General features: G+C 55.5%; 1 protein-coding gene across 4 annotated transcripts in view; it reads left to right on the plus strand.

The window, feature by feature from the left end:
• Positions 1 to 20,218, plus strand: part of PTPRU (protein tyrosine phosphatase receptor type U) — an 84,548-nt gene extending 64,330 nt beyond the window's left edge. For 2 of the 4 annotated variants that reach the window (XM_065873074.1, XM_065873076.1), the window contains 14 exons: positions 47 to 122; positions 614 to 690; positions 6,301 to 6,337; positions 6,943 to 7,040; positions 7,122 to 7,238; positions 8,043 to 8,197; positions 9,625 to 9,760; positions 10,276 to 10,425; positions 12,029 to 12,202; positions 14,807 to 14,947; positions 17,099 to 17,224; positions 17,358 to 17,515; positions 18,621 to 18,756; positions 19,010 to 20,218. In XM_065873074.1, coding sequence (XP_065729146.1) covers positions 47 to 122; positions 614 to 690; positions 6,301 to 6,337; positions 6,943 to 7,040; positions 7,122 to 7,238; positions 8,043 to 8,197; positions 9,625 to 9,760; positions 10,276 to 10,425; positions 12,029 to 12,202; positions 14,807 to 14,947; positions 17,099 to 17,224; positions 17,358 to 17,515; positions 18,621 to 18,756; positions 19,010 to 19,072 — 1,644 coding nt within the window. In that variant the 3' untranslated portion in view covers positions 19,073 to 20,218. Of the gene's footprint in view, positions 1 to 46; positions 123 to 613; positions 691 to 2,408; positions 2,427 to 6,300; positions 6,338 to 6,942; positions 7,041 to 7,121; positions 7,239 to 8,042; positions 8,198 to 9,624; positions 9,761 to 10,275; positions 10,426 to 12,028; positions 12,203 to 14,806; positions 14,948 to 17,098; positions 17,225 to 17,357; positions 17,516 to 18,620; positions 18,757 to 19,009 lie in introns of all 4 variants that reach the window. The other 2 variants (XM_065873075.1, XM_065873077.1) reach the window with 2 other exon arrangements.
• Positions 20,219 to 21,793: the final 1,575 nt, after the last annotated feature.

Genomic DNA, 21,793 nt, shown 5'->3' on the forward strand with positions numbered 1-21,793 from the left:
AGAGGGGCTTCCCTCCCTCACTAACTACCACTTTCCCTTCTGGCAGAGCTTTTTTGAAGGCTGGGATGCTACAAAGAAGAAAGACAAGGTCAAGGGTGGCCGGCAGGAGCCCATGCCTGCCTGTGAGTCCTGGGGGAGGGCCTGGGGTCTGGGGCAGTGGGTGGGATGGAACAGGAAGCAGCAGAACAGAAGAGTGAGCCATTTCGTGAGGGCCTGTCTCATGCCAAGCTGTGTGCTGAGCATCACACCTGTTATCTCACTTCGTCCTCTCAGTAACCCTGTGAAGTGGATGTAGTAGAACCCCCACTTTACAGATAAGGAAACTGAGGCTTGGGAGGTTAAGCCCCCTGCCCAAGGTCACACAGCTAATATACTTGTGTGAGCAGCACAGGACCTCAGGCCTTCTTGATGCTGCAGTGCAGACACTAACCACTGGCCTGCCCTGCCTCCAGCAGTACCAAGGGCCTACTCGTTGGTCCTGAGCCTCTAGGTTCCCTGGCTGACCTGCCTGTGCCCCACCTCTGGCCTCCAGGAAGCTTCCCCCACTGCCTCAGCTCTGGGCTCCCCAGTTCAGCCCCTGCCCACCCCATGGCCACCTGCTCTGTGTTTCCAGATGATCGGCACCGAGTAAAACTGCACCCGATGCTGGGAGACCCTGATGCCGACTACATTAATGCCAACTACATAGACGTGAGTGCCTCGCCCCGTCATCTCTGCTGACCGGCCCTGCCCGCTCCAGGCTCACGGTCCAGGCAGGGCGGGACCTGTCAGGGAACAAATGGGGGTTCACGTGGCTGGGTTCTGAGTGCCCCCACCTCCTGCAGTCAGTGCCACGGAGCTCAGCCGAGGGGAGGAGAGGGTGGGCGGCAGCTGTCAGGAGGGCTTCCTGCAGGCCAGAGTTGGCCTGAGAGACGGGGGATGGGGATGGTGGAGGGGAGTGTCAGTGAGGCAGAATGGAGGGAAGAGGGCAGACAGCTAGGCCTAGATATGAGGAAGGATCCCGTCTTGGGGAGGGGCCAAGAGCCTGGGGGTGGGATTCTGGTGATACACAGCGAGGCTGAAGGCAGACAGGGGCTGCGCTGAAGGCCACGAATGGCAAGCTGAGGAATTTGGCCTTTTCCCTAGGGGCACCAGGGAGTCATTAAAAGTGTTTACCCATGATCAGAGCGGTACTGTAAGAATAATAGCTCAGGTTTACTGACCACGTACTGTGTGCCAAGCACTGTGCCAAGCACGTTATACCAAATAATTACCTTTATATAATCCCTGCAACCACCCTATGCGGTAGTTAGCATTGTGTGGCCTCACTTAACTGGGGCTCAGAGAGGTGAAGCTACTTTTCCCAGGTCACACAGCTAGGGAGTGGTAAAGAAGAGATTCAAATCTCAGCCTGTCAGGGTCTCTGCTAACCATGGGACTGTCCTGCCAGCCATAGCAGCAACTGCTTGGGCTGGACCAGAGGGAGGGGCCAGAGACAGGGCAGGCAGCCAGGGGGCCTGAGCTTGAGTGTGAAGGAGAGGTGATGAGTCCGCTCCCCAAGTGTGGATGAGGGTGAGACAGGACAGGCCCAGGAGTCGGACCCTGATCAGACTCCCTGACCTGCAGCGAGCCGAGTTTGGTAGAGAGTCATTTATTCATTTGTTAGCTATGTTTTGAGCACCTACTGTGTGCCAGGCGTTGTGCTGGGCACCAGGGATACAGCAGTGGGCAAGCAGACACAGTCCCTGCTTTCCGTGAACATATAGATTCTAGTTGGGGAGACACATAAGCGTACAAGTAAAATAAATTCAGACTGGATGGAAAAGCACAGGCCAGAAAAGAGGAATGACTTCTTCAGCGTCACACAGCAAGGTGGTGGTAGTGCCAGCGTTAGCTGTGCCCGGCAGGATGGAAGCAGAGGGCTTGTGCTGGCCTTGGGTGGCTGGAGAGGGAAGGGAAGGGTGGCCCAGGTAGGAGCGGCATGACCGGCTGGAGGTGGAGGAGGCATGTATCTGGGAGGGGGGGAGTCAGGGACTCTGGAGGTGACCTTTCCTTTCCTTTGTCTTCATTCCCTCCTGGTGGCCAGATGCGCTACCCCGTATTTCCCAGAATTCCTTACCTTCTCCCCCACCTCCCATCCTCTCCCCTGGCTGGGCTATGGGGCCGGGCCTGGCCTCACCTCTCAGACTTGGGCAGTTTTGGTGACAGGGGCCTTGCCTCGGTCTCCTCAAGGTCCTCCTTGGCTTCACCTTGGGCCCCGGCAGGGACCTGCCCCTCCCCCTCTCTTGCCCAGCCCTCGCATCTCTGCTCTGCCGCCCCTGCTGGCATCACCCATTCTGGCCACTCCTGTGCTCCGTCCACCTCCATCTGCCTCTGGCCTAATATCTGTCTCTTTTGCTTTGTACTGTTCCCTCACTGGAATCATTAAGATTCGGATAAACCGTGAAGTAAGTATCACTCTCCCCATCTCCTCCTCCTCCTGTCTGTCCGACTGGCTATGTCTCAGACTCTCTCACAGTCTCTGGCTGTCTCTCTCTCTGTCTCTGTCCTCCTTCCCCTCCACCTGTGCGCCCAACACCAACCGTCCACTTCAGGGGCTGCCCAGGGCTGAAGATTCGACACGATCCCTGTTTAAACCATTCCCTTCATCTCCTCTGCCCTGAGACCGGCTGGCAGTGTTGGGGTGCCTCCGGGTGCCTCCCCAGGCTCTGTTCTTCACCGGCTATCACCTCTGTCGCCCTTGTCCCGGGCTCCCCATGCCTGATGAATTCTCACTAGCCGCACCTTTTGAGGGCCTGGGAGGGGTGCGATGGGAGGAGCTGCCCTGGGTACCACGTTTCAGCTGCTTGGGGGTCAGGGCCTTCCAGGAAGCAAGGATGGCCCCGGGCAGTCCCCTTAATACTAGTTTCCCTGGTGTTCAAATCCCTTTGTGATCAGTTTGCTTGAAACTCAACCCTCGCTACTTTGCCCTCAATGTAGCCCTAATTTGAATGTTTTATTTTGGGGGAGCAGTAAGGGTATTTTATTTTCAAAAATTGTGCTGTGTTTGGGCCTTTTAAGAATTAAAAAAAACCCCAATTCATCTAGCAGTCCTCTGATTTGTCTTTCAATACGTATTATTTTCGTAATAGTTGATGCCCGATGGGATTGTTTTCTTTTTTGCGTACTTCGTCTGTTTTATCTCCTTTTTTCTTTTACAAATATATTTCTTGCTTTTTTTATGATTGCAAAAATACAATTCATCATTAGACTCTGAGACAGCACGGAGATACCTAATATATAAAGTGTAAGGTCCTGGCTGTCGCACCTGCTGGAGATGACAGTTGTCCCAGATGTGCTTCTAGACACCCTCTGCCTTGTTTTGAGTTGGTTTAAACAGTTCATTTGTAAAGTTCCTAAACTTAAGTGGAATATTAGGCCCACAGAAGGCAGTGGATGTACTCAGCCTTAGCGCCCCCCCCTTAGGAGGTGATGAATATAGGTCGTTGTATCAATACTTTACGTCTCAATCTCCACAAAACACACTACTCATTTAGCTATTGTCACACTCTTACGAAATGCCCCGAGGAGACTTGGCTTAATTAATCTTCAAATGTCCATTAACGAGAGTGTCATTGGCTGAGCACCTGCTCTGTGCCAGGCACATCATGCCATCCTTACCACACTCTGCAAGGGTGGGACCTGCATTTGGCAGGCGAGAAAATTGAGGCTTAGAAATGTTGAGTGGCTGACTCATGGCCCCACGGCTCTGGATTAGCTCAAACCCATCCTGAGCCCTCCACCCTTACACAAGACCCTGGATCTCTCCCTTTGGGGGCATCAGGGTGCCCTGGGGTCTTGCCCACCGTGCAAGTCGTCAGTCTCCCAGCTCCACTCACTCAGAGGCGCCAGGGAGGGGTGGGAGCAGGCCCCTAGGACATGCTGATGGCCCAGAGTGTGAAGACCTCTGCTCGCTAATCCTGGTCTCTAAAGTGGGTGTGCTCAAGGTGTCTCCTTATCTTCTTTTAACATCTGATCATTTAAAACTTTCCATTTCACTGTCCTCTGTGTGATATAATTGTGTAATACATATATGCAATTCAAAAGTTAATATGCAGGTATTGAAGGCCATCTGTCTAAAACCTTGTTCAGTTGTTTGCTGTATACTGACTAGCAATTGGGCACTGGCAGTGTGCTGGGCACTGGAGGGACAGAGATGGATGAATCAGAAGAGACCCTGGCTCTCTCACGTGAGATTCTCAGGCAGACCGGTTTTAGGTGGAGTAGCTTGTTCCCAGCTTGACTAAGGCTGGGGGTGGAGGGCAGCACAGAGGCAGCACCCCTCTGACCCCAGATGCCCAGCAGCTCCCCTGAGGACTTGAAGCACGGGCAGTGGCTGGGGAGATGGCAGGAGGGAATTAGGCTAGACCCAGAGAGCTTCCAGTAGTGAGGGCTGAATGACTCTGGGAGGCTTTTCGTTATTGGTAACGTTGACTATGTTTTGGTCATTTTCATGGGAACGTGTAGGTATACAACATGTGCATGTCTTGCTATTATCCTCATATTCCGGAGGAGAACAGAGGCTTAGAGAGCCTGGCTACTCAGAGTGTGTTTTGAAGCCCAGCCTTGGCACCACCTGGGATCTGCTTGGAAATGCACAATCCTGGGCCCTGCCCCAGACCTTCTGAATCTGAATCTGCCTTTTAACAAGATCTCCAGGGGATTCGTGTGCACGGTAAAGGCTGAGAAGAGCCCACTTAGTGCCTGGAATCACACAGCTGCTCCTTGGTAGAGTTGCAACAGAGACCCAGGTCAACTTGACCCAAGACTCAGATTCTTAACCCCTGTTGTAAACCACTGTCTGCCCAGGAATTCTTGACACCATTTAGATCTCCAGGGGTACTCGTTGGCCTTTAAAGTAGTAGTAATAGTAATGGCTGTTATTGATTAAGTACTGGCTTAGTGCTTGACATGGTGCCAAGCCCTTGGCATATGTAACTTTATTTACTCCTCACAAGAGTCCAAGGAAGTAAATGCTATAAATATTCCCATTTTATTTATTTATTTTTTGCGGTATGCGGGCCTCTCACTGTTGTGGCCTCTCCCGTTGCAGAGCACAGGCTCCGGACGCGCAGGCTCAGCGGCCATGGCTCACGGGACCAGCCGCTCCGCGGCATGTGGGATCTTCCCAGACCGGGGCATGAATCCGTGTCCCCCGCATTGGCAGGCGGCCTCCCAACCACTGCGCCACCAGGGAAGCCCAATATTCCCATTTTATAGATGTGAAAATACAGGCATAGAGAAGTAAAGGGATTCGCCCAAGGGCACGTACTTAGCAAGAGCTATGCAGAGCAGGGATTTGAACTCTGGCAGTCTGACTCCAGGGCCCCTTGGGCCTGGGAAGCCCACGGGGCCAGAGGATTTGCTGGGAGCTGTGAACTTGAGGCAAGTGGCCGAGCTTGGTTGTTTCTCTTGCACCGGCCTCGCAGTACTTCTTACCTATCCCGTGTTGCCTACGTTGATTCCCTGGGTGTCTCCTGTGGGCAGGACCTCATGGGTGGCTAAGGCCCCAGGGTGGGGCTGGAGTCTGGCTGGTTCCACTTCTCAGCCTGAGGGCGCTGGGATGGAGGACGAAGTAGCTCTTGGCCTCTCTTTTGTGGGAGATAATGTAGGTAAAGTGCTTAGCACAGTATGTGGCCGTAATAGGACCTCAAAAATGTATTATTATTTTAATAAATAATTATTTTAATTATTTGTTATTGTTTTTATTATTGATTTCAAAGATTTTAAAACACATTTTATCTGAAGTCCATGAGCAACTCCTGTGCTCATCTGCTCCTAACCTGAAGCCTTCATCTGGCCACCCAAGCTCTGGGTGACTGGGGTAGTCGGGAGGGGCATTGCCCGTTCTGGTTGCCCTGAGGGGGCCTGGGATAGCTGACAAGACCCAGCCTAGGATCTGGGGTTGCTTAGGGTCTCTGGGGCTTTAGGAACAGGGCAGGGTCACCCCGCAATTTATTTGTCTTCAAACAGCAGCCGGGTTGTAAGCAGATTGCGGATAATTATCCCCAATTTATGAATGGGGAGACCCTCTAGGCCCATAAAGGAGTTGTGTCCTCCCTAGGGTCACATAGCAAAGATGGGTTTAAACCGAAGACACTGGTTTCTAAGCTGTACTTCCTTCCTTACTTGGGGACTGGGAGGACAGGGTCACCCTGGTCAGGAGGGTGGGGCAGTTCCCTGGGAGGTGTGTGTAGCTTCTGGGAGAGGAGGGCGGAGGGGGCCTGAGCAAGTGAGGGGCTGCTCCCTGGGGTCTTACCACACCGTCTTCTCCTGTTCCAGGGTTACCACAGGTCAAACCACTTCATAGCCACTCAAGGTACCTGGCAACCACCCCCCCCCATGTGCCCCTCAGTGTGCCTGCCTTCCTGCCTTCCCTGCTTATCTGCCTGCCTCCCATCTGTCTCTCTGTCTGTCTGAGCCCCGCTCTCTGACTGGGTGTCTGGAATCTGGCCATCCGTCTCCGCCCCCTCTTTGTGTTTTTGTTTCCCTGATGTGCACCATCCATTTGTAGCTCCTGGTCCAGCTGTCTGTCTGCATGCAAAAGGGCCAGCCAGACTCGGTCCTCACGGGTGTGGATTGTGCCTCTTGGTCTGGGCGCCGCCTGGGTCCCTCTGGCTGAGTCTTCCCGCCCAACTGTCCATCTGTCCATCCCGCCTGGAGACTTGTGCCGTGGCCCTCTAGCTCTGCTTCTTGGGTCGTGCTCAGGATGAGGGGTGTCTCCAGGCAGGCCCTCCCTGATAATGCCCACCCCCAGGGCCCAACAGGCATGAGTTGACAGTTGGTGGGGTGTGTGTGGGGTGAGCACGAAGCCCCCATTTGGGGCTCAAGAGTCTCCTGGCCTGGGGTGGTGGTGCGGGGCAGCCGTGTGCTGGGCCTGGGTGGAGACCTGGCCTCAGGGACAAGCATCCTCTGTGCCCCCAGGGCCGAAGCCCGAGATGGTCTACGACTTCTGGCGCATGGTGTGGCAGGAGCACTGTTCCAGCATTGTCATGATCACCAAGCTGGTGGAGGTGGGCAGGGTAAGTGGGGCCGTGGGGGACGGGTGTGGTGGGCCAGGGGGCAGTGAAGAGCCCGCTGAACCTGCCCCGTGGGGACTCCAGGTGAAATGCTCGCGGTACTGGCCAGAGGACTCGGACATGTACGGGGACATCAAGATCACGCTGGTGAAGACGGAGATCCTAGCGGAGTATGTTGTGCGCAGCTTTGCCCTGGAGCGGGTGAGTCTCCTGTCGTCACGGGGCCCTTCCCAGGCTGCCTGCGAGGTGGGGCAGAGCCCACCTCCCCCAGCCCAGGAGTGGAGGGTGGGAAGGGCCCCGCTGCCTGCCCAGCAAGGCAGCTACTCGGTAACTGCTGAGAGCACCGTGGACGGGTGGAAAGGTGGCCGTCTTTGCTGGCGACTCCGAGAGGAAGTCGAGGCGATGAGGAGGATGCGGGTCGCAGCCCAGGTGCCGGTCCTGTTCCGTGCTAGGCTCTGTGCTAAGCCCGTTGCACATATTGTTTCAGCCCTGGAAAGCTCTGTGGGATTAGGCCTTTGCCCTTAGACCCATTTTATAGTTAAGGAAAGTGAGGCTCAGAGTGGTTACATCACTCATGAAAAGCCACAGGGTCAGGCATGACCAGATTTTCCTAATCATGGTCCCACTTGATCGTCTGTAAAATCCTCAGAAGAAAGATAGTTTTCCCCCTTTGAACTAAGACCCGGAGAGTCAAAATGATCTCCTAGGGCTGTTGTGTAATCCAGGCGGTAGAGGTGGGTGACTGCTAACGGAGGTTTGGCACCAGGAAGATCCCAGCCCAACTCCTGCATAATATCTGTCTCGTCTAACTTCGGGCAAGTGGTTTCTCCTCTTTCGAGCCTTAGTTTTCTCACCTGTACAATGAATCATTAATACCCACCTCTTGAGTCTCATTGGGGTGAACTGAGTTCTTGCGGTGAGATGCTAACCCCCGTGCCCGGCACACAGCAAGTGTCTGATAGACGCCAGCAGGGACTCTGACTGTTACTACTCTTGTCTCCCCAGAGAGGCTACTCTGCTCGCCACGAGGTCCGCCAGTTCCACTTCACGGCGTGGCCGGAGCACGGCGTCCCCTACCACGCCACGGGGCTGCTGGCTTTCATCCGGCGCGTGAAGGCCTCCACGCCCCTTGATGCTGGGCCCATTGTCATCCACTGCAGGTGGGGTGCCGGGAAGCCCAGGGAGAAGAGGGGAGGGGAATGGGGCTGTTGGAGGTCCCTAAACGAGATTGGACTTGGGTCCTTCCTGCTCAGAGACAGAGGACAGGGGAGAATGACCACCAGGGGCCCTTTGCACTCTGAGCTTTGGCTCTGGGGTTGGCACCCTTGTGTGCTCCCCAAGACCTGGGGAGGCCCTTCTCTCAGATGCCGAGGGGGCGCTGGAGACATGGAGGGCGTGAGGGGTTGGCGAGGCACCAGGCGGGACTGAGATCCACTTGCTTCCTTTGAGCAAGTGTGCCCCTGGAGCCCCCTTCTGGTCTGTACCCCCGTCCTCCCTTCCAGAGCAATCACTATCCTGACTTCTAAACCTTAGATTCATTTTGCATGCTTTTGAACTTTGTATAAATGGAACCATACATCAGGTGCACTTTGGAATCTGACTTTCCCTTAACCTTATGTTTATAAGGTTCATCCATATTGTATCCTGTTCCACTGGGTGAATAAACCACAATGTGTTTATCCACTCTGCTATGGATAGGCATTTCCAGCTTTGAGCTATCGTGAACAGTGCTACTAAGGACATTGTATTGCATGTCTTTTGGCCGACACACACACACCTTCCAGGGAGGTATGTACGTAGGAGTGGAATTGCTCTGTGTGAATGTTCAGCCTTACTAGGTACTACCAACAGTTTTCCAAAGTCGTTGCACTAATTCAAGCCCCCAGCAGCGGTGTACGGGAGACACGGTGGCTGTGTGTCTCTGTGGCTGACACTTTGCTACTGCCATTTTCAAGCTTGAGATCTTGGTGTCATCTTTGTCCTCCCCCCTCCTCTCAACTCTGCTCAACCTGGTGCTGAATGTGAGGATCCCAGAATCGGGCCCGACCCAGCCCAGCTCTCAAGGAGCTCCCAGTTGGTGAGGGAGACAGCCACATAAACAATGACCACGGAGCAGGAAGGAAGGTTTTGATAAAAGTCCACCCAGATTGCTCTGGGAGGTCAAAAGCATGACATCTGCTGGAGGATCCACTGAGTATGTGAGTGGGTTTGAGCGCGTAGGGCTTTGAAGGATGTGCAGGAGATTTTGGGACATCCAGGAGACCAGAACATTCTTGGATTAATGTTCTCTGAGCAGCACCTTTGTTCCTCTCCCCCAGTCACAGCTGCTAAGTTGGGCTGGTTTCACACCTGCATTCTCCCTACCCTTTCTTTCCTCTCCTTCCCCAAGGCCCAGCCCCCACTCTGTCCTCTATCACATTTCACCGGAACTCTTCCAAGCAGCCTTGTGTCTGGCTCCTCCCGTATCCCACATCCCCTGTGTGGCGTAGATATGGCCAGGGGCCCCAGGCACCCTCTTCTCTTCTTCTGCTTGGTCCCGGGCTTCCTCCCCAAGGCCCTGACCTGGCCTGGGCCGCTCTCTCCCCAGCGCGGGCACTGGCCGCACAGGTTGCTACATCGTTCTGGATGTGATGCTGGACATGGCGGAGTGTGAGGGGGTCGTGGACATTTACAACTGCGTGAAGACCCTCTGCTCCCGGCGCGTCAACATGATCCAGACTGAGGTGGGGTTGCAGCCCTCTCCCCGCTTCCCCTCCAGCAGGAGTGTCCCTCGTTCAGGAGCTTGAAGCCGGTGGAGTGTGTCAGAAGGGTGTCCTAGGATGTCCCCTTGTTCTTTCCCATCCCTGAACTTGGCCGGCCAGCCTCTTAGGGTCTTCCCAAACTCAGCTCCACTGTGTTCAGTTGGGTGAGGTCAGACAGCACTGCGCCAAGGTCATAGGTTCTACAGTCAAGACATAATGCTTACTGGGTTTGTCTCCTCACTAGACGTGTGACCCTGGGCTGTCCCCTCACCTTCAGAGCTTCTCATAGGGTTATTATGGGGATGAAATATGAGATAAGTGAGCAAACATCCCTGAAGGTTGTTTCAGGTACAGTGGGTCCAACCTGTAGTAACAGGTGGTTGGACTCCACCTCAGAGCAACCCGGCCTCAAACATGAGCTTGCCTCCCCCCTCAACCCTAAAATCTCTAACTTCTGCTCCCCTCCTGGTTCCTCATATTCTCATCTCCTGCTCCAGGAGCAGTACATCTTTATCCATGATGCAATCCTGGAGGCCTGCCTGTGTGGGGAGACCACCATCCCTGTCAGCGAATTCAAGGCCACCTACAAGGAGATGATCCGCATTGACCCTCAGAGTAATTCCTCCCAGCTGCGGGAGGAGTTCCAGGTGGGGCATGAGTGTATGTGTATAGGTGTGGTTTATGAGTATGTGAGTGTGTGTGTGTGTGTGTGTGTGTGTGTGTGTGTGTGTGTGTGTAGTATTGGGAGGTCCTCAGTGCTGTAGGAGTCACCGAGGGCCAAGCAGGATGCACAGAGCTGGGTTACTAGGAAGGACTTAGAGACAGTGGAGGAGGTGGTGCATCCAAGAAATTAAGAGTCCAGGCTTTGAAGTCAGATAAACCTGGGTTCAGATCCTGGCTTACCTAGTTAAGAGCTGTGCATAACCTTGAACAAATCACTTGACCTCTCTAAACCACAGTTCTCTTACCCAGAAAAGAGGTAGTTAATATTGTCCTTGCAGCCTTTGTAGCCATTAGGATTCTTTTGGTTGCAGGTGATAGAAGTCCAGCTCAGTGGCTCTTGTAACTGAAAAGTCTGAGGATGTGCAGCTTTAGTTATGGCTGGATCCAGGGGTTCAAATGATGATGCCAGGATTTAGTCTGTGTCCATTTTTGGTTCTGCTTTCTTTGTTTTTGGCTTCATTCTCAGACCCACACTCTGGCCCCTCACGGTGTCAGGCTTACGTTATCTTTGCCGTCAGAAGACTCTGGAAGAGGGCAGTTCATGCTCCCAACAGCCCCAATAAAAGTCCCAACCAGACTCTCATGTGCCCATTTCTGAGCTGATCACTGGGACCAGAGAGATGGAGCGCACTGATCGGCCTAGGCCTGGTTCTCGGGGCAGGGCCAGTCTCACCATGTCACATGACTGAGGTGGGAGAAGGCTGGTTCGCCAGAGAAGTTTGAGCATGGTCACTGGGTACGGAGAGACCCCAGATGTCCGTTCTACTCCAAGGTTCCCGTGAGGGTTCGGTGGTACGTGCCGGGTGCCTGGCACTCTAGGATGGCCATAGAGTGATGTCACAGGAAACGTTCTCTGTGATTCCTGGAGAAGGATGTTGAGCCCTGAGGACCATGAGAGACTGGGTTCCCTGATAGGGAGCCCCGAGAACAAGAGAAGAAATGGAGACCCGGTGAATCAGGATGCATGAGGCATGAAGGCAGGAGGGTAGGGGAGGTGACCCAGAGTCCCTGGCTTGCTATTGTGCCAGGTGTCCCTTGACAGGGCCATGATGGAGGAAGGTGACCACCTGTGTCAGTCCCTGGAGTCTGCTTTGTGGAAGATATGGGGTTTCAGGGCTTAGCTCCTTGCAAGCACCTGGTAATGATCCTCATGGCGCCATCTGTGTATTGAAAGCTGTGCCTGTGCCAGGCTTGATATTATCTCACTTATCCTCCCAGCAGCCCCGTGAGGTAGGCATATTATTATCCCATTTTACAGTTGAGGGAAAATGAGGCTGAGAGATACAGTAGCTTGTCTAAAGTTACATAGGTGCTGAGGAGGCAGACTCCAGTCCCCAGAGCTCTGTCCAGGCCCTGGCATCCTGGAGACAGGGAGCCTGTATCCCTCCCTCTCTCCCTTCCCTCTGGACCTCAGTTTCTCCATGCATTAAATGGGCCTAATAACCCAGCCCCATCTCCTTCATGGGGCTGGGAGGAGGCCCCCCAAACACAGGAGTCACCTCCCTTTCCTCTCCCCACCCCTTGTAGACGCTGAACTCGGTCACGCCGCCGCTGGATGTGGAGGAGTGCAGCATCGCTCTGTTGCCCCGGAACCGGGACAAGAACCGCAGCATGGACGTCCTGCCGCCAGACCGCTGCCTGCCCTTCCTCATCTCCACTGACGGGGACCCCAACAACTACATCAACGCAGCCCTGACAGATGTGAGGGCACGGGGGTGCCCACGGGGGTGGGGTGGGCTCTGGGACTCTCCCACCCAGCAGCGTCTGGGAAGGTCCAAGAGCCAGGGGGGCAGAGCTGAGGGCTCTGATTAGGGGGACCCTCTGCCTTTTTTGGGACCAGGCCCATTGTGTGGTCCTCCTTCCCCCAAGGGTCTTTCATTCAGGGCACTTAAGCCAGTGTCCCCCTTCAGGTATTACCGCTGGCCTGAATAGAAGTCTGGGTGGTGGAGTTCAGACAGGGCTGTCTCCAGGTTCAGGCCCAGCAGAGCCTGGGGTAGGATGAGTGATTCGAGGGCTTTGACTGGGGAGGCTGGGAGGGTTTGGGGTTGGGACTTGAGATTTGATGTCTGGAGCCAGGGGAGCTTGTCTTGGGGTGGTCGAGCTAGAGCCTGCCCAGGACCTGGCCTGGAGTAGTGACTTGTTCCCTGGGCCCAGCCTGGCCATGGTCTGAGGGCTCAGGAGCTGTTTAGGAGCCCCTTCCCTTGCTCCCAGCTCAGGGGGCTCCACCGCCTTTACTGGGCATTGCAAGCAGAGCAGGGGCTTTAGGGTCCAGTGAATAACTCCCAGGTGCTGCTACCTGAGGGGGATGAGTCTGGGAGTGTCCCCTCACTCCTTCCCCAACTGGACCCAGTTGAGAGAGAGGTGTAGAGGCCAGACAGGTGGAGGTAAAATGTTACCGTTTTAAGAAAGCCAGTGGCACTGGAGAATGTGACTTCAGTGATGTGGCTAAGTGGACTGGCTGCTCCTTCACCCCTCAGGCAGGCAGACCGGTCCTCCTGGCCACAGCTGTCCAGCCACAGCCCCACTCATGCCCCCTACATCAGGGATAGGCCTTTCCTGCGGCAGGGAGCAGCAGCCGTTGAATGCACACCTTCTGAGGACAGGACAGGCTGGCCTGGAAAAAGCAGGGAAGGGGCCGAGCTCAGCGCGCTCCGTCCTCATCCCAAACTTGCCCATGGGAGGAGTGCGTGAAGGTGGGCCGAGGCCAGGTGTGTCACCACTGGACGTCCCTCCACGTGGAAATGAGAGCTGAGGGGAGGGAGGTTCCCCTACAGCAGGGATGAGGGAGATGGGCCTTTCTTGGCCCAGTTCCTGGCCAGGGCCCCTTGGCACGCAGGTGCAGGGGACAGTGGGGTTTCTCTAAGGAGGGAAAGCTCCCACACTTGCTTCCCAGGGGCTTCCTGGAGCGAGCTGAAGGCAAGTGGGGGGGTGGCCCCAGCCACTGCAGGGAGTGAAGGGAGAGGGGGCCGGGGCCCTGGAGAGGAGGCAGAGGGTGCTGGCGAGCTTTGGATGGGATCGTAGGAATCTGTGGCCTCCCTCTCAGCTTGCTCTTTGGCCTCAGCGTGCCCATCTGCACATGCGGGGATGGAAAGGAGGCTCTGTGAGGTCCTGAGAGTCTCTGAACTGGAGAGGGTCACGCTGGCTCCCTGGCCTTGGATGGGAATGGGCGAGTAAGGTGGCGAAGCTTCCCTGGGGCCATGATATCTCACACACTTGATCCCAGCCATGCAAAGCCTTTTGCCTCATGAACCATGAGTCCCAGGAGCCAGGAGGCCCTGATGCTTGGGTTGTAGTGAGCTAATCTCGGGGCCAACTGGGGTCTGTTGCGGGTGGTTAAGTCTGCAGGGAGCTCCACTGGGTGCCCAGGCCTGAGGTTTGGAGCCTGGCTGGGCCTGGCCTTCAGGAGCTGGCAATCAGGGAGCCTTCAGTGAGCCCTGGGGAGGGGGTCGGAAGAGAAGAGCATCAGGAGAGGAAGGGGGACATGGCACAGGTGGGTCAAGGCAGGGCACCAGGATGAGACTTGGGGCTGGGGCACTGAAAGGGGGGAAGGCTGGTGCCAGCCCACCTGGAGGGGCAAGGTTGGGAGCAGGGAACAGAGTCAGTACCGGTCACTGGTCTGGGGTCCTGGGTTGGGGTGTCAGACCTTTGATCCGTGGAGTTGGAAGGGACCTAGCTATTTATTTATTCAAAAATATTTATTGAACCCCTACAAAGTTCTGGGCACAGGCCACACCCTGAAATCTCTGCCCTCCTGAACCTTGTATTTGGGGAATGGGTTGAGACAGTCAACAAACAAATATGCAATGGAATGTCAGTCGCTGGTGATTTCTACAAAAAACAACCAGGCAGAAGAAGTATTTAATGTGTGTCTTGGGGTACGTGTGTGGCAATTTTTAATGAGTTCGTAAGGAGGGCCACTTTGAAGAGGTGAAGTTAAGCAAAGACCAGAAAGAAGTGAGGGAGAGAGCCATGTATACACTTGGGAAATTTGTTCCTGGCAACAGGAATAGCAGGTGCAAAGGCACTGAGGCAGGGAGCAAGCTTGGCCAGCCTACCATGCCCAAGCTCCCATTGCCACCCATTGGGAACCTTTTGCCCTTTAGCTCCTGGGGGCCATGGGCTTGGGCATTAGAGGTCTGGGGGCTCACCCCATCAACTCAGGCCTCAGTTGCTGGCCAGCCTCCAAGTTGGGCCCTTGGAGGCAGCCTGGTCCTTTGGGGGCAGAGCTGTGGTGGGCAGGGCAGGAGGACAGTCTGTTGCAGAGGCTTGGCAATGTCGGGGCACTGAGTTCTGGTTTCCCTGCAGAGCTACACGCGGAGTGCAGCCTTCATCGTGACCCTGCACCCTCTGCAGAGCACCACGCCTGACTTCTGGCGGCTGGTCTACGACTACGGGTGCACCTCCATCGTCATGCTCAACCAGCTGCACCAGTCCAACTCCGCCTGGGTGAGGGCCCTGCTGGCCGGGCAGGCTGGCTACCTGCAGCCTAGGACCTCAGTGTATTCAAGGGCACATCTCAAAAGTCAGTGGTTGGAACCCAGCTCTGCCACCTACTTGCTGAGTAGGGACCTTAGATGTGTCCTACTTCCTCCCAGAGCCTCAGTTTCCTTGTCTGTAAAACGAGGCTCAGACTAGAGAAAAATAGCTGTTCTTTATGGAGCATCTGATGTATGCCAGGGACTCTGCTTTGCGCTTATGGGCTTCAGGTGAGAAAATTAAGACCCAGAGAGGTGAAGTGACTTCTCCAAGGTCACATAGCTGGGCAGTGGCAGAGCTGTGCCCCCTACCCTGGGCTGCCTCCTCCCAGAGCCTCTGCTTTTTCAGTCACTCAACGAAACTGCTCACGATGGGGGCCTTTGAGGCAGAGTAAAATTCCAGCCTCCTTACCTTCCGACTGTTTGATCTAGGGTAAGTTAATCTACCTCTCTGAGCCTCAGCTTCCTTCTCTGTGAAATGGGGACTATCACAGCACCTGTTCTCTCAGGGGTTATTGTCAGGACCATGTAGGATGTATGCTTAGCACTGTGTCATGCCCGGCACATGGCAGGTGCTCAGGACATGGCAGGGATGAAGATGATGAGGGTGACAGTCGCTTCTGAGGTTGGTCCAGACACTGGTCAGTGATTTCAGCCTAGGGGCAGCTACCCTCATTTCCTTTCAGGGCTCCCAAAGCTGGAACTCCTGGGAGGTACAGACGCCCAGCCTTCCACCCTGCATGACCATCTTCTCTAGATCTCTGGGCCCCCGCTCTCCCCAGGTCCCCATCCCAGGAGGCCCAGGAAGATTTGCTGTAAAATGAGCATGACAGCCTCTTAATGGCTGCCTGGGGAAGATGGTTAACTGGGTTCTTTGCAAGTGAGGCGCTTGGTATAAATGACCTAGAACTGCAGGGTAATGGGCTCCAGCACCTGGACAGGGAATCCCATGTGGCAAGGACCTGCCCTTGCTCAGATGGAGGCGAGGGACCCATAGGGAGTCTCACACAGATGTCATTCACTAGTCACCCATTTGCTCATTCATTCAACCACCTTTCCTCACGGGCCACTCCCTGTCAGCCTGGTGGGGAGACAGAACACACGACCCCTCCCAGATCTCACGGTCCAGGGGTAAGCAGGTACAGAAACTGATCATGACAGCAGAGGGAGAGGGCTATCATGGAGCTGGCACAGGGACACACAAGAGCCTGGGGGGATGATTGATCAGGGAGGGCTTCCTGGAGGAGGTGATATCTGAGCTGAGATGTGTAGGAAGGGTAGAGTTCACTAGGTGAAGAGGTGGGAGATGAGTGATCCATGGAGAGGGAGCAGCACGTATAAAGGCCTGAATGCAAGGAGTTGCCAGGCCCCAGGCAAAAGAGGACGGTAGTGTCCTCTCTTCGCGGTCAGAGAGGGAGGCAGATGGAGCATGGTGTTGTCTGGGAGGAGCCTAGGGACCATTTCACAGATGGAGAAACTGGGGCCCAGAGAAAGGAAGAGCCTTGCTAGAAGGCTGCTAGAAGCTGGGGCCTTGGACCAGCTGCCCAGAGAACCCGTGTATGTACGTGTGTGTGGGCTGCTTCTCCTGTGTCCCTCCACTGTCTTGAGTCTGTGGCCTGGAGGGGGTACATTTAGGACCCTGACTGCATGGAGGGATCTTGGGGCAGGAGTCAGGGTGCTGAGCTGTGTTGCAGCACAGGGACACCTCACGTCTGTGAGCTGATGCTGGAGGGCCGAGGCAGCAAGAGAGAGGGCCGTGGGGCAGGGGTGCTGGCGTGGGTGGGGGTGATCTGAGGCCTGTCCCTGGAAGAAGGCAACTTCGTGTAGATGTGTGTGCTGGTGAGTGTGTTGGGTGTAGCTGTCTCGTGGCACGGCAGTGAGTGTCCGTGTACCACTATAAAGGGTTTGCCTTGGCTGACCTGAGTGTGTCAGTACAAACGCACTGGGGCGGGCGTGCACTACGGTCTGATGGGTGAGCGGTGGGATGTGGGGGGAACTGAAGGTGAGTCTGGAGTGAATGGTGGGCCCCGGACAAGCGTGCAAGTCTGGGGGTGGGCGTGGGCGGCAGCTGCCCAGCCGGCTCAGCTCAGCTCCGCTCCGCCCCCTCTGCCCATGCTCCCAGCCATGCCTGCAGTACTGGCCTGAGCCTGGCCGGCAGCAGTATGGCCTCATGGAGGTGGAGTTCGTGTCAGGCGCAGCGGACGAGGACTTGGTGACCCGCGTTTTCCGGGTGCAGAACATCTCTCGGGTGAGTGATCTGGGAGCTCCAGGATGAGAACCTTGGTGGGGGCTGAGTGGCTTTGAATGACCCTCTTGAGGTCCCCAGGGGGCCGTGCAACCCTTGGCACTCATGTCCCCTGGCTGATTGCCCGCACCTCCAGCTGCAGGAGGGGCACCTGCTGGTGCGACACTTCCAGTTCCTGCGCTGGTCTGCGTACCGGGACACGCCGGACTCCAAGAAGGCCTTCCTGCGCCTGTTGGCCGAGCTGGACAAGTGGCAGGCAGAGAGTGGGGACGGGCGCACCATTGTACACTGCCTGTGAGTGCCGGCCCTCCCTCGGCTGGGAGGAGGGGTCAGGGCCCCACGGGACCGGGGCAGAGGCCAGTGTGAGAGAGGGCCTCGGGGCTGTGGCACCCAAACCCTGAGCTCCCAGGCAGCGCGGCCTGGACTCTGCCCAGCCAGGCGAGGCTGGCCCTGCCTTCCGTGGAGGAGCCCAGTCACTTTCCAGGGTGTGGACTCAGTCCCGAACACCCTCCCAGTACCCTCTGTGTGATGTTTGACTTTGCCGATTTAATTAGAGAGAGTCTTGTCGGAATAGTTAGTTTAGCCCATGATTCGGTGATGTACTTTTCAAATCAACGGAATTCTGGTCTTTGTTCATGTCTGTATGTCTGTAGCTTTTTTCATTCATTCATTCACATGCCTCATTCACAGATTCGCTTATTCACTCACATCTGGGTGCAGTCACTTCTTTGCCTCCCACTTTTTCATGCTCTCAGCACTTACCCTTCCCTGTGTCAGGCTGGGCACATGGGGGGCAGGGACAGGGAGCTGAGTCAGGCAGGGCGTGACCCTCGAGGGCTTTTGGTTCTAGTGGGAGAGACCCCTTGAGAAAGGGACAGAGGGCCTAGTCCGTCCCCCATCTCCCAAGAGGAACCCCACACCCCAGGTCACAGGGAACAGTGGAGGGAGAGGGCTGGGGACTGGGGGAATGGGAGGGTCTCCGTGTGAGAGGCCATGGGTCTGACTGGGAGTGTATCTGTGTTACTCGGGGTGGCTGGTGTTCCCAGTGTTTGTTTTCTCTCCAGCTCTCTGGTGTTTTGCTTGCTGCCTTGCAGTCCTCTTCTGTTGCTGGCTTTGTCTCAGTGTCTTTCTCTTGGAGTGTGTCTGGCCTCCTTTCTCTCGAACCTGCTCTGTTTCTCTTGGAAGCTCTGCCTTCCTAGATACCTTCCACTTGGGATGCTAGTCTGTTATCCCCTTAACCTTCTCTTCCTGCTGCTGCCTCTGGGCTCCCTGACTCCTCCCATCTGGGTTCCCTGCCCCGCCCCTCCCTTCTGGATTCCCTGGCCCTGCCCTGCCCTTCACCCTTGAGTTCGCCCTACCCACCAAGCCCAGCCCCAAATCTTTCGTGTCTCTCCTTTAGAAATGGGGGCGGCCGCAGCGGCACCTTCTGCGCCTGCGCCACGGTCCTGGAGATGATCCGCTGCCACAACCTGGTAGACGTTTTCTTTGCTGCCAAAATGCTTAGAAACTACAAACCCAATATGGTGGAGACCCTGGTGAGGCGCCATGTACCCCTTGCCCAGCCACTTCCAACTTCCCGGTCCACGCCCGGCCAGGCCCCTCAGCACCCCTCTCCCTTATCTGGCCCCCACAGTTGGGCCTTGGGTTCTAGTCCTCTGGTACCAAAATGTTACCCCCATTTCTCCCCTTCTCCCCATCGATGGGGCAGCGCTCGTGCTTGCCCCTTTACCCCAGTACTAGGGTACTAGGGAGGGACCAGGCTGGTGATTCCTTCTCTCCCTCTCCCAGGATCAGTACCACTTCTGCTATGACGTGGCCCTGGAGTACCTGGAGGGACTGGAGTCAAGATAGCAGGGGCCCCTGGCCTGGGGCACCCACTGCGCACTCAGGGCCAGGCCCACCATCCCGGACTGGCATGGAAGACCTGCACCCCCAACTCTGCTCAGCTGTAGCCCTCACAGGGGAATTACTGGAGTGGGCGCTGGGCCATCCTGGTGCCCCCTTCCACTGTGGGCAGGGCCTTTCAGCACCTCCGTGGGTACGCTGCGGGCCAAGGAGGAGCTTAGCAAGACTGCAGCCCAGCCCACCTCGGCGGGGTCCTGCAGGCCTTCTGAGAGGCCTGGCGCTGCCCGGCAGAGTTACGGGCTCAGAACTGCCGGCTCTGGGAGACCCAGGCTCAAGCCCCTGGATTGCATCCCAGCCCTAGGCAGAGATGAGTGAAGCCCTGTAGAGCAAGTGCTAGGCCAGGGTTTCCACCCAGCTTGGCTGGACGTGGGTAGAGAGTGCACTGGGGCTTGGCATCTAGCATCCCATCTGGCCCAGCCCCTGAGGGTCCTGGGGAGACTGGGCTCTGCCTTGATTTGCCAGTGGGCACTTCAGACTCGTCCCCCCAGGGGGAACGTCAGCTCTCTCCCCCACCCGCTGCCTCCCTGCAGCCCCGGGGATATTTCGCTCATGACCCCTACCCACCCTCCATTTCTGCTTCCCTGAACGTGCTCTGAGCTTTCCCGAACCGGGATCTGCCCATCCCTACCCTGTCCCGTGTGGGGTCCCTTCCCTGCTTGACCCAATGTCTGCAGAATGAAGTCACCTCAGCCCCCGCTGCCTATAACTTTCAGGCCTCACTGGCTGGGTCCTGGGTCAGTGACAATCTGCAAGGCTGAATGACAGCCCCTGGGGTTGAGGTCCCTGTGGCTTCTGGTCAGGCTGGCCACTGGGACGCTATTAAATAAGGGGTGCTCAGCACCTCTAGGGTTTGGAGAAAGAAGGTATATTTTGGGATGGAGGATCTATGCTTTTGTTGTTTATTTTATTTTTTGATGGGGGGGGTGGGAAGGTCTCTTTAAAATGGGGCAAGCCACACCCCCATTCCGTGCCTCAATTTCCCCATCTGTAAACTGTAGATATGACTACTGACCTACCTCGCAGGGGGCTGTGGGGAGGCATAAGCTGATGTTTGTAAAGCGCTTTGTAAATAAACGTGCTCTCTGAATGCCACAGAGCAGCCTTATGTGTGTCTGGCCGGCCTGACTGGGGCCTGCTCACCTGCCCCCAGCCTCCCAGTGCGGCGGGAGGGCCCTGGTCTGGCCTCGAATTGTCCATCCATAAAATAGGGGGAGGGGCATGGACCAGAGCATCGTTCAGGGGCCTCCCACTTGCAGAGCTGGTTCCAAGGGACCTTGGCTGTTGCTGTCTCCACCCAAGCCTCTGAAGCACTTACTCAGACAGGGGGCTTTATCCTGAGACCTCCGAGGGCCACAGAGCTAGCTGCCTCTGAACCCCTGGGGGCCTGGATCTAGGTTGAGCTCCTTCGCATCCAGCATGGGAAGCTCAGGCTTCAGTGTCAGGCAGATGGTCCCCACCATCTGTGAGACCCTGGGCAAATCAGCTGCCTCTCCTGGCCTTGGTTTCTCATCTGTAAAATGGGAACAATTCTATCATGATGAGATGAGGTAGTGGTTAAGTGCCTATGTGGTGCCAGGTGTGCAGAAAGAGCTCCATTTAAAACACAACAGAGATAGGACAGAGCAGACACATATCTCGTGGGGATGATTGTCCAGCTGCCTGAGTCCAGCCCATTCCCAGTCTCTGGCTTCCTCAGGGGGTGCAGTGGGAGGAGGAGTGCCCTGGCTGGCAGGGCCCTGAGTCACTCCTGGCTCTGTCACAGACTTGCTGTAGGACGTGGTGAAGACAATTCCTGTTTCTGGGTGTCAGTTTCTTCATATGAAGACTGGCTCTGTGATGTACTGATTCTGTTCACACACTGGCTGACTCTGCCTCAGCTTCTCCATTGGTTAAAGGATATGACCCATTCTAATGACCTCGTAATTCAACATCCTTTAATCTGAATTAAACAATTTTTAGACAGTTATGATCCCATTTAGCTAAGGCACAAACTAACACCCTCACACTCATTCTGAACTGACCACTAAGCCTTACCTGATGGGCTGCAAATGTATGTCATAGATACTGGCCAAGCAATAGAGTATAACTTGCTTTGACCAACAGAATGTGGCAGAATTGACATCAAGTGAGCTCTGGCTTCTAGACCTCAAGGGGCATTGCAGCTTTTGATTTTGCCCTCTTGGCACTCTGCCACGTAATGAAACCTGTCTTGCCTACTGGGAGATTTGAGGGCATGTGGAGAAGAGCCAACATGTGTGAATGAGGCCATCTTGGGCCCTCCAGCCTGGCTGACCTGTCAGGTGAGTGTACTTATATGATTAAATGTAGCAGAAACTGCCCAACCAACTCCCAGAACTGGAAGAGATAATTGTTCTTTCTTTTAAGCCAGTAAGTTTGTGGATTATTTGTTATGCAGCAAAAGCTAACTGATACATATGTGTTCTGTGCAGTGGGTCAGCGCGGCCCTGCTTCTCCCTTCATCAGGTGCTGAGTTCCTTAAGGGCAGGAAGTGTTTCTGTGTCCATCTGAGTGTGTCCACTTCTCAGCAAAGCACTGGACTTGGAGCTGATGCTCAGGAAGTGTTGGTGTGAGGGAGGGAGGGAGCGTGGTGTGGTTCTGCCTGTCTGTCTGGCCTTACTTGACCTTTCAGAGGAGCTGGGAGGGTGG

Source organism: Phocoena phocoena, chromosome 1, assembly GCF_963924675.1.
Source record: "Phocoena phocoena chromosome 1, mPhoPho1.1, whole genome shotgun sequence".
Classification (NCBI taxonomy): domain Eukaryota; kingdom Metazoa; phylum Chordata; class Mammalia; order Artiodactyla; family Phocoenidae; genus Phocoena; species Phocoena phocoena.